General features: G+C 41.3%; 2 protein-coding genes across 3 annotated transcripts; both read right to left on the bottom strand.

Annotated features, from left to right (window-relative positions):
- Positions 1-1,212: 1,212 nt before the first annotated feature.
- On the bottom strand, positions 1,213-12,986 carry LOC122623306 (lysophosphatidylcholine acyltransferase). Of its 2 annotated transcripts, none has more exons than XM_043802383.1 (8): positions 12,948-12,986; positions 3,270-3,415; positions 2,713-3,198; positions 2,500-2,637; positions 1,963-2,239; positions 1,794-1,895; positions 1,583-1,724; positions 1,213-1,519 (listed from the first exon to the last, which is right to left on the bottom strand). In XM_043802383.1, exons 1-8 carry the CDS (start codon positions 12,969-12,971, stop codon positions 1,410-1,412), a joined length of 1,425 nt encoding a protein of 474 aa, XP_043658318.1. In that variant the 5' UTR covers positions 12,972-12,986; the 3' UTR covers positions 1,213-1,409. The 2 variants fall into 2 exon arrangements, with proteins under 2 accessions (XP_043658318.1, XP_043658317.1); XM_043802382.1 differs by lacking the exon at positions 12,948-12,986 and adding an exon at positions 8,070-8,589.
- Positions 3,542-4,507, bottom strand: LOC122623307 (transmembrane protein 256 homolog). The gene has a single exon (XM_043802384.1). It carries the CDS (start codon positions 4,310-4,312, stop codon positions 3,764-3,766), a length of 549 nt encoding a protein of 182 aa, XP_043658319.1. The 5' UTR covers positions 4,313-4,507; the 3' UTR covers positions 3,542-3,763.
- Positions 12,987-14,309: the final 1,323 nt, after the last annotated feature.

Raw genomic sequence — 14,309 nt, 5'->3', positions numbered from 1 at the left:
TATATATATTTTGTTTTTTTTTTTGAGCAGATTTCTCGGCCGATTTGGATTTGCTCACGGTGCTGGCTTAGGACGCTAATAATATCTATTACAATAGCACATAAATTAGATCGTTTAGCTTAGGGTTAGTTTTAGTTTCTTTCAAAATGTAAAAACTACAGAGGAGTTCTCCTGTTTGCCCTCTCGAGCAGTTTTCCTATTGCAGATATTCTTTACAATTACTCAATTACAGGTGCCTTTTAGTGTGTTTTTTCTCTTTTTTTCCAATTTATAACATATATAGAACAGACTGTGTGTGAGGTTGGGGTGTGCCCAGGATGCTCGACTTAAGTACAGGCTGTGCTCTGCATAGATCTCTGCTCTCCATAGTGCCAGGTGGTGCTGGTCTGAAGTCTAGTTAAGTTGGCCGTGTGGGTTACAAAATGCACAAGAAATGTTCGATAACCAAATGGCATAGCATTTGCTCTGAGGAACTATAGATCTGAGGGTGACACATACAACAGATCGGAGATCCTTAAATTCAAATTCAGCAATATTAAATTATGCAAAACATTTTAACACAAATCAAGAAGATATTCAAAGTATTACAATCGTCTATGAAATATACAATCAATTCGTTAAAGTATTTTATGCAAGTCTCGTATATAAGATCGTGCATTCAATTTAGTTAAGGTTAGTCCATTTTACATTGTGACATTGTTCTCTATCTTTTTTAAATGACAATTAGAATTACCATCAATTATCGAATACAGCTGGTTTTACAATAGTTTTCCTTTTGGTGTGCTTGGTGGTGGTTCAGTTTTACTTGGTTAGTGGTGTTTATGATCGATTTCGATCGCAGTTCCGTTGTTCTGTTTGGTCTTGGTGGTGTTTAGTGAGTGGGATCGAAGGAGAGCTTCGTTGGTTGGGTCTGCTGTTATGTCTTATACCTATGGCTAGCCATACAATTCTTTGTGGTTGCTCGTTTTGGCCGTGGAAATAGGAAATATTCATGGGCTTGATGGTTGCTTTGCCTGCCTCTACATAAGATACATACTTGTTTATATATCCTCTAAGTTGTTTTTCTCTTGTGTGTATATATAACGTAGGTGTGTATAATAAGAATCACAAAGATGAAATGACTTGTGTTTAAGAGTCCGAGTATAAATAACAACAAAGCTGGGCGCATTCAGATCCGGATCTCTGTGCTGTGAGCATTTGTTAACAAGAAACTATGGTAATAATAATAAAAATTATATTAATTACAATATATGGGTGCCAGGACACGCGCTACACGATAAATAAATATTAAAAATATACACTCGACAGTTGAACATTCTGCTTAGGTTGGGTATTTCTCTTGGTTACAACTCCACGTCTTCCAGCTGGACTCCATTTCCTGTGAACACACAAAAACGTGCTCCAGATCTTCAATTCTCGGCCGTTGTAACTGCCGCCTTCGGTCGCCGTATGTGCTCCGATTTGTGATAGAGAAATTTATAGCTCGATTTCTGCTTCTCCGTGAGCTCCGCAAAGGAATCTGTTTTGTTTCGTTTAAATCGATTAGAACATTCGGATTTTAGGCGAGTGATAAAATACTCACCGAAGGAGACGTAGCCCAGGTTGTCGGTATCCAGAGCATAGAAGAGCGCCTGGGCCTTTTGTTCATTCAGTTTGCCGCCAGCGTGTCTCAGCAATCGCACAAAACTTTCCCTGTCGATTTGCTGACTGGATTCGCTGTAGATCTATTGAATCAAAAATCAATTAGTTCAAATAAATGCACACTTCTATACAACATATATATATTATATTACGTGGATGAGGGCGCGCAGGAAGGTCAAAAGATCGGAGTTCTTCAATTTACAGAAGAGGGAACAAAGCAGGAAGCTCTTCAAACTCACTGTGCCCGAACGACGCTAAAACGAGTGAAATAGACAATGCCAATTAGAAAGAGACAGCAGCGCAAGGGAGCTAGCATCTTACGTGATCCAGCAGGGCAAACAGCTTGTGCAGATTGGTATTCTTGAGATCCACCTGGAGCAGCTCGCCAAACGTGATGATGTCCAACCTGTCCGTGTTGGACAGCCGGAGAAAGCCCTTGCACAGCTCCGCGTCCCGTTGGCTCTCGATCAGGCCCAGCTTCTCGATGGTGCGCTCGATTTCCACGATGTCGCCGGGGAAGGGAATCTTCATGTCGCGGGCTCGGCTCATCACAATCACATCCTCAAACGAATAATCCGAGGTGGGCACACCCAGGGCCCTACAAAAATTGCATACTTCTTAGTACATAAGTATTTAAACAATCTCGCTATCTTGAAACCATTCAAGTCCCTTTTATAGCAACGACATTTGTTTACCTCTCGATCGAACTAAATGCTTTGATATAGAGTATAAACTTAACATTTGAATGCTATAAATAGGAATGGCTAAGGAAATGGCCCATTTCATTTGTACAAATTATGTTTTTGCCAAAAAATTTCCATTTCCGACCCCATTCAATGGGCTATTTGCCCCACTTACTTGGCCATCACCTCGCGCACATTGTTGGCATACAGATTGGCATCGGCCACTTCGTCCTCCGATGGTGTGTACACGGGCAGATATTCGATCTCGCAGCGGTTATAGAACTGCGTCATCGTCAGCCACAGCAGGCGTAATCTAAATTAAGCAGGAAATACAAATTGGATTAATATTTGACTTGAAATGCAGTTTCAATGCTCTTGGGTTACTCACACTCCAGGTCCGTCCCAGGTCCAGGTGAAGGTGTCGTATTTATTTGGATACTTGAGGAGCACCGGCTGGACGGGCACGCCCGGATAGAATGCGCCCGGTTTGAACTTAATCAGTGCCGTGCGATTGGTGCAGGTGCCCTCGGCGAAGATGACCACCTGTGGCCAGTCGTCTGTGGAGCGTGCGCGGTCGACAATGTCACGGATGGTGTTCTGGCGCGAATTGGGATCCTCGCGCTGCACATAGATGGGCTGCGCATAGTTGATGATCTTACCGAGCAGCGGAATGTCCGCCGTCTCCCGCTTGGCCACTATCGAGGGCGGGCCACTGGCCACGACCAGGATGGAGTCCACGTAGGAGGAGTGCGGTGCCACCACCAAAATGGGTGCCTCTTTCGCTGTCGCCGCTCGACCCTTCATGGTCACATAGTGGAACGATCCGAAGGTGTACACCATGCGCATCCCACGGGCCGTCATGCATTGCATTTGTCTGAAAGGTGTGAATCGAATCGATGATAATTAGCCAGTGGTTTTTTGCAATGGATTGACATATTTACTCACTTCCGCCAGCCGGTGAGGGGTTTCGCCTTGAGATCATCCAGGGTCATTCCATAGAGGCCAATGCAGGCGAACATCCACGCGGAGATCAGGGAGAGGACGCAGCCCACCACGCGGATGGGCAGGAGCAGCACTGTCAGCACATAGATCTGCAAAATAGGCGCCGATTCAAAAGCGGGGATTCAAAGTTAGTAGGAGCAAGTAGGAGGTAATAATTTGAATATTAAAAACTTAATATCAGAAATAATAATTTAAAAAAATGTAAACGCCTCTTAGATGGTACTTTCGTATTGTTTATTTGATTTACATGGGGCAAAACAGATCATAGCAATATAGATCTTAAAAGTGTCTTCCATCGGCTGCAAAGGCCCAAGTATAGACTTCACTTTTAGGACTGACTATATTCACTATATACTACTGCCAGCTAAGTAAGTGGAATGAGATCCATCATTTGGACAAGGTATACACAAGCAGTGATTGGTGATTCTGTGATTCTTCTACAGCACCAACGACAGCCAGGCGGCCATCAGGCAGAATCCTCCCATGGTGGCATACGGCTGCATCCATTTCTCACCCGTGAGGGCGCGATAGTACATGGAACCGCTGAAGGCGAGGGTGCCGGTGATCATTAGGGTGCCGGTGAGGAAGGGATAGTGGGCCAGGGGCATGGCCATCAGGGCAAAGGAGTGCAGAAAGTGGATGCGATTGGCCACATCGGCGAATGCCTGCGAGTCCAGTTGCTCCCTGATGCTATCGATGTCCCGCAGCACATACTTGCAGTAGGCACTCATAAAGATGGCCGATGCGCCGCCGATCCCCGCCAGCCGCACAAAATGATAATGGCATCCGGCGAGGCAGTACAGTGAGCTATGCGAACGCACATACGATTGTGCCGCCGATGGATGCAGTGCCAGGATGGAATCCTCCACTGCCATTGGCCAAGGTTCCAGTCCGATGATCTCCAAGAGGGCGTTCGCCGACGCGATGACCATCTGACTGACTGGATTGCCCAGGATGAGATAGTCCAGCGTTTCGGCCATCGACATTGTGTAATTGTCTTGCCAAACTCTTGACACAATAATTTTGACGCACTGCCAAAAGTGTACATATGTATGTGTGTACAGTAGAACTTCTATATGGGGGATTCACTATATTACGCTAGTGGTGCAAAAACATCGTTGTCAAGTGCAATCGATTTGAAATGATTTTCAGTAGAAAACATCGATAGTGTAGACTACACATTTCGGTGACATTTGAAACAAAGAACTAACATATAGATCTCAGGAGATTGAAGCATTTGGGATATATTTAGGATAATATTACTATTTGGGGTACACTCGCACTTGATTAGAAATAAGGCATAATGATAATCACGTATCACTTATCAATTATCGCTTATCGGATAGAAGGCAAATCACATGGCGAATTGTGGCCATTAATTTATGCAAGCAGACGCCTATTAATATAGACCCCACAAATCAATGGATCGGCAAACAGTATGCCCCATGTTTACATTTCCCAACTGCCAATCGCCGGTAGTATATATTGATATATGGCTGACTTATCAGTCGAGTGGAGGCCCGCCGGTTAACGCACTGAACTTTGCCTGTCGATCCGATCCGGCCCTCTTGATAAAAATCGGTTCCACGAAATCGCATGGAAATAATCGCAAGGCAGACAACACAATGTCTGAAGCGGGTGCCATTAGTAATATTGTATTGGAACTCTTGGGGATTATCGCCTAATTGCCACATTATGCTTGGGGATCAGTGTCGAATTTGTGCTTTTCAGCATTCCACAGATTCACATTTTAATCTCTATTTATAAGAAATCAAAGCTAATGAGATGTATGTACATATACATTTGAAAATACAGCCAAATGGTATTTATGTATTCCCAAGCATGCTCTATAAGCATATAAAGTATTCCCAAGCAGGCTCTATAAGCATATAAAGTATTCCAAAGTATATAAGAATCTAAAGTATTCAAAAGTAAAGTTATGCTAGTCGGTAGCTTAAATCGAAAAAGTAACTTTCTAAATACCCATTAAAAATCCAATTAATCGAGTGTCTGCCAGCATTTAGCCAAATGCAGTGCAGGCCAACTTGATGGGAAGTAGCAACAATGTCAGGGCCATTTTAAAGTGCCTTGAACTTTGGTCGGCAGCGAAATGAAAGCGAAACGGGTTTTTTTGTTTTCTGCACGCAATGGAATGGTATCCCCGCAAAAGCCCCCGATTTCAGCCAACTCTTGAGCCTTATATTTATTCATTCATTTATTATTTTAGTGGGTCAATGGCTCAACAAGTGCATCGCTTCCACTTCCCCAATTGATCTCAGACCTCAGGCCGTATTATTCTATACTAAATACTACGACTACGCCCCGCTGCAGTTATCAATGTTGTTGCTGGGTTTTGCAACAATTATCATTTTATTATTCAAGACTTTGAAACTTGACTCAGCGATAGCGCCATGTGGGTGGGTGCGTCACTGAGATCGTTTATATAGTATTTGTTTACCTCGCGTGATTCTTATATGTATATAGGTTAATGGGGTTTGTTGAAGTAAGAGTTTGTCAAATAAACTATAAAAAGGCCATTATTATTCATTCCTAGAAGCGGAAATCCCTTTAAATCCCTTAAGCAATTGCTACAAGTCATTGGAAACACGCCATATTCGCGATTTTCCGTGAATCAGCCGAACAATACATCATAAATACAAGGTGTGTATGTTGACTTTTAATTACAAATATAAGTGTCAAAATGATACGGAAAATGATACATCACTTTCACTCTTGTTAGAGAGTGTTATTTCTATGTTTAAATACTAATATCGTGTATTTAAAATATGTTATATGCTATTATACATAGTTTAAAGTTTGATAGTGTCTTATAGCATTTTCTATATATTACTTCTTTGATTATAACATTAGTGACATCATGAATTTTTTCTCTGTGCAACGATTAACCAAAATTATACCAATTCCCGGGCAATCTGCACTGATCCGTAAACAACCAGAAACACTTGTATTTGCTTTTGTTTATTATTGTATATTTGCCACTCCGAGCAATTAGTGCCAAGTACAAATGGCGAGGTATACCAAAATATAGAATGTATAGGAAATATAAGACAATAATGGAAAGGGGCACGGAAATACTATAGGATATCCAACGTGCCAAATTCTCCCATTAGCCCACGTGTGAGAAACTCGAACCGTTTCGCTGATTAGGGGACTCTTTAAAGGCAGTAAAACACCTGACGCTGCAATGGTAGTTAGTGATAAAGTGTCGGATTGACTGGTGGGGTGATATTCTGCTTTTGAGGAATTCAGGGTGGTAGGTATACGTTGGTAGCTATGGGACTGGAAACTCGAGCCTTATGGCATAACAAATATAATTAGCAAGAATGAGCAGACATTTTATTACTGACCACAATGATTCTCGGTAATATACGAACATTCTATTTTTGAGTTTCGCAAAGGAAACTAAGCGAGCTTACTAATAGTATTGACTGCTTCGGATTCATTTCTATTAATAAATGTTACAAATTGCAATTGACATGGTAAATTTCGTTGCTTATGTGAGAAAATTTGCTGAAAAAAAACATTTTATTTTATCGTATCTGAAAGATAACATTTTTGGCATGATAAAATCATGGGGTCAATGGCATTTGGTAACGTCGTCAAAACGAACATTGTATGTACTTGTGTTTACCCCTGGCTTTATCAATATCAAGATTTATGCAGATTTAAGCCAGTTATTTAGAGCAGTGTATCTATAAGGTATATTTTATTTCCGCTTTATGGTCTCGTTTATATCTTTATCTTTACTGGCTGGTCGGTTTGTTAATTGTTGTATCTTTAACAGTTCCATGCGAATGTACTCTATAAATATATTCCGTTTTTATAGAGCCCCTATATCTTTTTATCCCAATATGCTCTCCCATCTCTTTCGAGCACCCACCAAAAATGGCCAAAGAAAACGGGAATAAAGCGGAACTGGGCACCCATTGACTTGGCGAGTGCGAGCGAGATGGATGGATTTCAGTCAATACCAATAACAGCAACAACAACAACAAAAACTAGAGAACAACAACTACATATGTATAACAACAATAACGGCACACGAGCCAAAAGAACCGGCGTCGCAGCAGCATTAGCAATAGCAATGGCCATACCAACAAAATGCACAACAACAAGCCCCCCCAGTTGCGGGCCTACCAACAACAAAGAGAACAAGAAAATCATACGATTCTCGCTGCCGCTGGCAAAAAAAGAATACGCTGACGTAGGCAGAGCCGTCGGCAGAGACAGATAAAAAAAAATCAGATGGACGAAGCGGTAAAAACGAAGCAAAGAGTATGACAAAAACAATGCAAGCACGAACAAGAACATTGACCAAATGTAACGGCAAATGCATGTCAAGTGCAATGCGGATGAGAGAGATGGGCGAAAGAAAGTTCTTTGGCTCTCTCCACATCTCTTCCGCTCTCTCTCTCCCTCTCTCACTTTCCAGTGAAGATCGCCAGGGGCGGATGTAAAGAAGGATGGCAAAGGGATGGTATTTAATTACAATTTAAAATGGAGCTTAAGGGGGATAACGCTTATTAATGTGCTATAGAAAGTATTGTGAATATGTTTGAAGAAGAGCTCAAATCATCAGACCCCCGTTGAATGCGCGCCTAAAGAGATCGCACATGTGCCCGATTTGCATGAATGACAGAGGGAGATGGCTAGAGGGAAGCGGGAAAAGAAACAGGGGCGTGGGATAAGAAGAATGGTATAGAAGGAAATTGGGGGACTCACCTTGGCCACCTCAATGTGACTGTCGATTTCGATGCGATGGACAAACGGATTGATGTAGTTGTACCCCTTGGATGCCCACGTATCCTCCTCGGAGTCCCGTTTGGTCAGGCTGGCGGACACTCCCACATCGGCGACATCGCCCACACCGCCCACCACCCCCGCCGGCGGCATTTCCTCGCCGCCCGTTGTCTTAATTGTCGACGTTGTCATTGCCCCCAACACACTCCTTTTTCGTCTTCTTATTCACTTCTTTCGCTCACTTTTTGCTATCACACCACGCACTCCCGCACAGCGGTTTAAAAAAAATATGTAAAAAATAAATAAATAATAACAACAATGGGTGTTATCTTCTCACTGGCCACGACTTCACTGGCGTTTCAAGCGTTGCCTTTCGCGTTTTTCGCCCTCCGCTTTTGCTTTGGCAATTTTTGTATTTTTATGCCGCAAACTCAGATCGCATAGTATAGTTATTGGATTCGCTAGCGAGCAACACAACAACAAAATACGTTTTGCAAACTCTTTGCTGCGCAGTTTCGCAACACTTTCGCCGCAGCGTTGTGCAGCACTGCGTGCTCAGTCGATAGATACTGAAAAAATACCGTAGAAAATACCCACTTATATTCCTGACGATCCGGCAACCCACAGTGCGTGTTAGCAATGACAAAAATGTCGTTATTTTTAAATTTTAAGGCTTTGCTAAAGTGCAAATTGTAAATTTTAATTATTCATGCTTAGTCTTAGCAATTGGTTGTGTTGCCTATGTTCACTACTTCGTATCTAAATTGTCCGCAGTTCTGGCAGCGCTGCTAAGATAAGCGCGCCCAAAGTTTGAAATTCAAAAACACAATTCTCCTTTGAGCTTACAAACTTTTGGCCGTTTGACCGTTTGACCGCTTCACGTGCTTCGCGAACAGCAGACACAGCATCGCGCCATCGATTAGGTTTATGGCACGGGTCGGTCTAGTCCTAATCTAAATCGCTGGCAGCAGACCCGCAGTTCATGGCCCAGTCATCTCATGTGTCTGAAACGTGTTTGGTTTTGTACCAACAAATGTCCCAAAGAAATATCAAAACTTTACGATCTTAATCGAAAACGTTTCCAAGGCAAGACACCTAGTTAGCTGGCAAAATATACATATGTACAGATGTCTAGTCCATATGTATGTATGTATGTACATACATACGTACATTTGTGGCTTTATCAGCGGTTGAGAAACGCCGACCAATCCAACCAGTTTTATTCCGTTGCGTCGGATGGTTAGTTTTTCGAGATAAAACGTGTTTTTTGTTTCGCTGCTGCGATGATCACCTGCAATCTTAAGTCTTAAGTTTACTGTGTGTGTGTGGCGGCGGGGTGGCATTAACTGTTATACGTCGGTGACCTTGACGAAGTTTATTCGCCGCCCTTTACCCCGTGACCTTGCCCAACCCGACTCCATTCTGCACGAAAGCGAAAGGAGTTCCTGATTAGGGGAATTCACTCACACATACATATAGTACATATGGCAGTAGTATCTTTATGGTGTTACTACTTCTGGTTGACCAAGCCCCCCTTTTTCGCCGACGCCCCCGCCCCCGCCGCCGACACCGCATAATCAGCCAACCGCTTCGAAGGCCAAAAGCGCGATTTTTAATGACTGCCACTGGCGGCGCTCATTAATGGAATTCTATATTTTTAGATATTGCGATTTTTATTCATCCAAATTGCTCAACCATGTATGGACTTAAATAGTATATGTATGTATGTATGTATGTGTATTGATAAATGGCACACAATCGTCATAATTACTATTCATTAACATTTCCGATATCCGTGAGGCACGTTTGTGAACGAAACTAAATCAGAAACTAAAACTAAGGATACTTTATGTGTTTTTTGTGACCTTGTTTTGCTATTTTTAACACAAATCCAATCATTTGGATTGTATTTTTTTTAAGTTTTTATATTTCATGTTTTGATAATATTTCGTTTTTATTTATTTTACGGTTTTGTGTCTGCTCACATTTGGCGTATATTTGCTTTGCTTGTTTATTTTTATTATATTTTATACCTAATTCCAAAGCGAAAGAGTTATTATGATAAAAATAGTTTGCTAGTAATACATTTTACTATTCCAAGTGCTTGTGCTATTTATCCCTTTGAATTTATTTCTTAAACTCATTTGACTGTAACGTATAACATGTGCGTTTATTTCTACTTTTTTAAATATTTTTGTTGTGCCTTTTGAACATTTTTATGGGTTTTTTGTCGCTAATTTCGTTTTTTATCTGTTTGCCCACTAATGTGTGTGTGTGTGTGTGTGTCTTTTTCGACGTTTTTCTGTCAAATGAATTTTCCGGCTTTTGTTCAAGCGTCACGTGAAGTTATTTACAGTTGCCAAAAACGTATTATAATTAATGACTTTTGTTTATAACACGAAGGCCGGCGATTTTCACAAATTTTCCACGCGGTTTCATTGCCTTCTGCATTGACCCCATCCAGTGCGAGCGAGATGGCATTTCCCGAGTGAGAGTAAGAGTAAGAGTGAGAGTGAGATGGCATGAGAGCGGGCGACGTCATCATCATTGACGTCACAGCCGCAATACAAATGAAAAGCTAATATCATACGATAAAATGTTGTAAAAAATCGATTATTTTGTATATACAACACAGAAGCGACGGGCAAGCGCACATGGGCAAACCCCCAAATACAATCACAGAAATGCCCACACACACACATATACTCACACACACACACGGAGAGAGCTTTCAGTGTGTGTGTGCCATGGGGCGAGCCCCCAAAACTGGATTCTCGAAAGTGTACTACAAGCGAAAGAAGACAACGTAAGTAGTACATACATGTGTATAACAGTTGAAGGTGACACCGGAGACCCTGGCGATAGGACACGTATAACAGTTCTGTAATCCCAACTTTGGCTGACGAAATCGGTGGAATTCAAGGCGTGGTTGGGCCCCTTCTCCCACAAAAACAAAAAAAACCAAAAAAAACAAATAAAAACCCACCTGGAACCAGTTGATTTTTTGTACTCATGTGGTTCTGTTGACAAAGGGATTTTTACTTCAAAGAACCTGTTATGAAATTCATAAGCTATGTAAATGGAATTTCCCTGGGGCAATTTTTTCAATAGCTCAGCGTCAAAAATGTGCATCCCTTTTGTGATTTATCAACGGGTGATAAAGTAGGCAAATATTATTCAATACTAATTTCATCAGTATTATTCACAGCCAATAATTTGTATTATTGAATTATTTATATTTACATTACACTTATCAGACACAAATTACTATCAATTCGTAAGTAAAACCTATGATTTTTTTTGACTAATCATTCAGACTAATCAGAATGTATATCTGTCATTTCAAAGTCTGTAAGATCTTATCATAATCTTGGCGATAATGAACTGACTCATAGATTCCATATATGTATGTATATAGTATATTATATGTAGTTCCCTTATAGCGGGCTGTGCTATTCTGGTTGAAACAATTCAATGACACGCCCCTTCTTTGGACCCCCTCTTAAGTGACTTGGCCCCCTTTTCTGCCTCTTTAAACTGATCCCCTGTCCCCCATCCGCCCACCCGCCTCGTTCGCACTCAAGCAAAGCAATTTCCGTAACTGCAGATAAGAAAAAGAAACAACTACGAGAACCACTCCTTGTCTCTCGTTTGCCATTATAATCTATTAGACTTTATATGTACTTTTGTATATATGTACAAGTGTATCTTTAAAGCGACTAATATGAATTTCGCACACTGCTTGCAAGGCCCCATAAATTTATTGCATTAACACTCTTACACATAAAGAATCCGATTTTAAATGATAATAAAGGTAAAGCAGAGATAGTATGTGCTTATAAAATGTATATTTATATAAAAATTAAGTGTAATATTATTAGAAAATAGCCTATGATAATTCCTTTGCTGACCAAATGTCATTTACTCTATCTATCCTATGCATACTTAAAGATCTCCAAGAGTATCAGCCACTTCGTTTTGAATATTTGCACATGTGTGTGGTATCAATTTTTTATTTATTGACGTCTGTTGGTTCCTGAGTAACGGAACGTGTAAGCGAGCCAGATAAACAATTAATCAATTCTGTCGCACCAGCAACACACACACACATGCGTAGACACACCCACACACACACACACGGAGACACACCCACACACACAGACATATACATGGGCACAAAAGAGACGGGGGAGCGTCTCGTGTAAAAGAAAAAAACTTTTCGAAATCGTCAAAAGTCACCGAGTTTATAATGCACTTTGCACTTGGCGATATTTTGATCTTATTTTTGGAGCTTTATTGCGCCAAACTGGCGTAAACAACTAATGGATTTTGTTATTGTGGCGAAATAATTTCGCAAGACACGTGCAGCAGCAGGTGTGGAAGGGAGATGGAGAAAGGCGGATGGAGCTGTAGTTGTAGTTGCTCTGAGCTAGACGTCATCGCACTCTCGCCCTCTTCCCCTCCGTGTCCCCACTTTTCGGCGGGGGGCGTGTGAGTAAATGGAATAGGAGCACAGCGAGGGCCAAGAAATTAGCAACGCAGTGCGAAATTGTGGTCATACGGGGTAAGTTGGAAAAGCCTACGCAGAATAAACCACAAACGTTATTATTATTCTCTCCTATCTCTTTTAATTCTCGTTTTATGTTTCCCCAATTATTTCACATGTTGATTTTTCGTTTCAAAGCTCCCTTTGAAACTGATGGCCAGCTAACATTCAGGTGCTAATTTATGGCCCCCAACTGTTGGTGTCTGGTCTTGTATAACAGTTATGAGGCCACATGCCAGCACACACGTTTGCAGACATGCCCTCTCACCTACATTCCTACAAACATATATACATATACATATGTACCTACTTACGTTCGTATGTCTGTATGTGCACATGCACTCTCACTTGTAGTTGAAAACACTTTAGTTGTTGTTGCTGCAATGACGGACGAGCCTCTTTGGAAAAATGCTGGAAAACAAAATAAAGATCACAAGACATAAACAACATTGCGAAAATGCAGCACCAAATGGAAATTGCACATGAAATCTAGCTGCAAAAATATGAAACAACAAAATTCCATTGAATGGAGAGCCAGAAAGAGGGAAAGAGAGGAGAGTGAGAGAGAGGGAGCGGAACTTCAAACTGGGCGGCACGTACACACACAAAAGAGGGCGGGGCGGGGAGACGAGCCCCACGGACACTGAACAAAAATACATACGTATGCAAAGAAATATATATATATTTGAGGATGTCGACGCGTCGCTAGAACTTGAGAATTCCAAGAAGCGGTAAAAACGGGTAGGCGAATATGGAGGGGGGGGGTTGGGGAAGGGTATGTGGCTGCCAACAGCTACGCAAACTTACTCTCCCAGTTTTCTGGGTAAACCTTGCTCTTTCTCAACTGGAAAGGCACTGTTATACTAATACCGATGCACAGGCAGAGAGAGAGATCGCAGGGAGTGGAAGGCGGGTGGGAGGGGAGCGGGGACAAAAAGGGGGTTCAAGGAACGAAGCCAACACGCAGGCAGCTATGAAAAAACCGATTGGCGACTATTAAATGCGCTACCATCATTAAATGGTTTTAAAAAACATATCTGTGATAAATAAAGAAATTGTTGCCTACTTACTGGCGACCTGCATGGGCAAAAATAATATAAATAATCTGAAGTCGTACTCGTGTCCTTCATCATTATTCAATTGAATATGCAAAATAGAATAAACAATATTTTTAGCTTGAGGTTAATAGAGAAAAGACATTTTTTTTCAATGGGCCTTGGTGGCGTATGAGTAATACACGTATACTGAATATTTCGAAAATGTACAGAAATGTCGATTTCCACCTAACTTGTTTGCCAACTTAAATAAAATGAGAATAAGTTTATTCTTTATTAGGAGAAAAATGTGTGAGGAGAAACAGTATATGTGTGCCAAAGAAATTCCATTGCACCCCACAGTTTGTAGGGTGTCAATATCAGCCGAATTGCTGACGACGACAAAATGCGGCTCTCTCATAAGCGGAAGCAAAAAGAGAGAGCGTCGCCGCCAGGCCCATGTAGTTGTAGTTGTAGTTCCGCGTTTATGGCATGATAAGAACGAGATATTTCTTGAAAATGTTAATTAGTTAGCTAACAAAGGAACAAAACATTTGTAATGTTTTAACAACTTCAATAAATAATTAGAAGAGAAAAGAACTTAAATATATTGACTGTATTTGAATGAAAATATAATAAATA

This window comes from Drosophila teissieri, chromosome X (genome assembly GCF_016746235.2).
Source record: "Drosophila teissieri strain GT53w chromosome X, Prin_Dtei_1.1, whole genome shotgun sequence".
In the NCBI taxonomy this organism is placed as follows: domain Eukaryota; kingdom Metazoa; phylum Arthropoda; class Insecta; order Diptera; family Drosophilidae; genus Drosophila; species Drosophila teissieri.
This window is presented reverse-complemented; position numbering and strand designations above follow the sequence as displayed.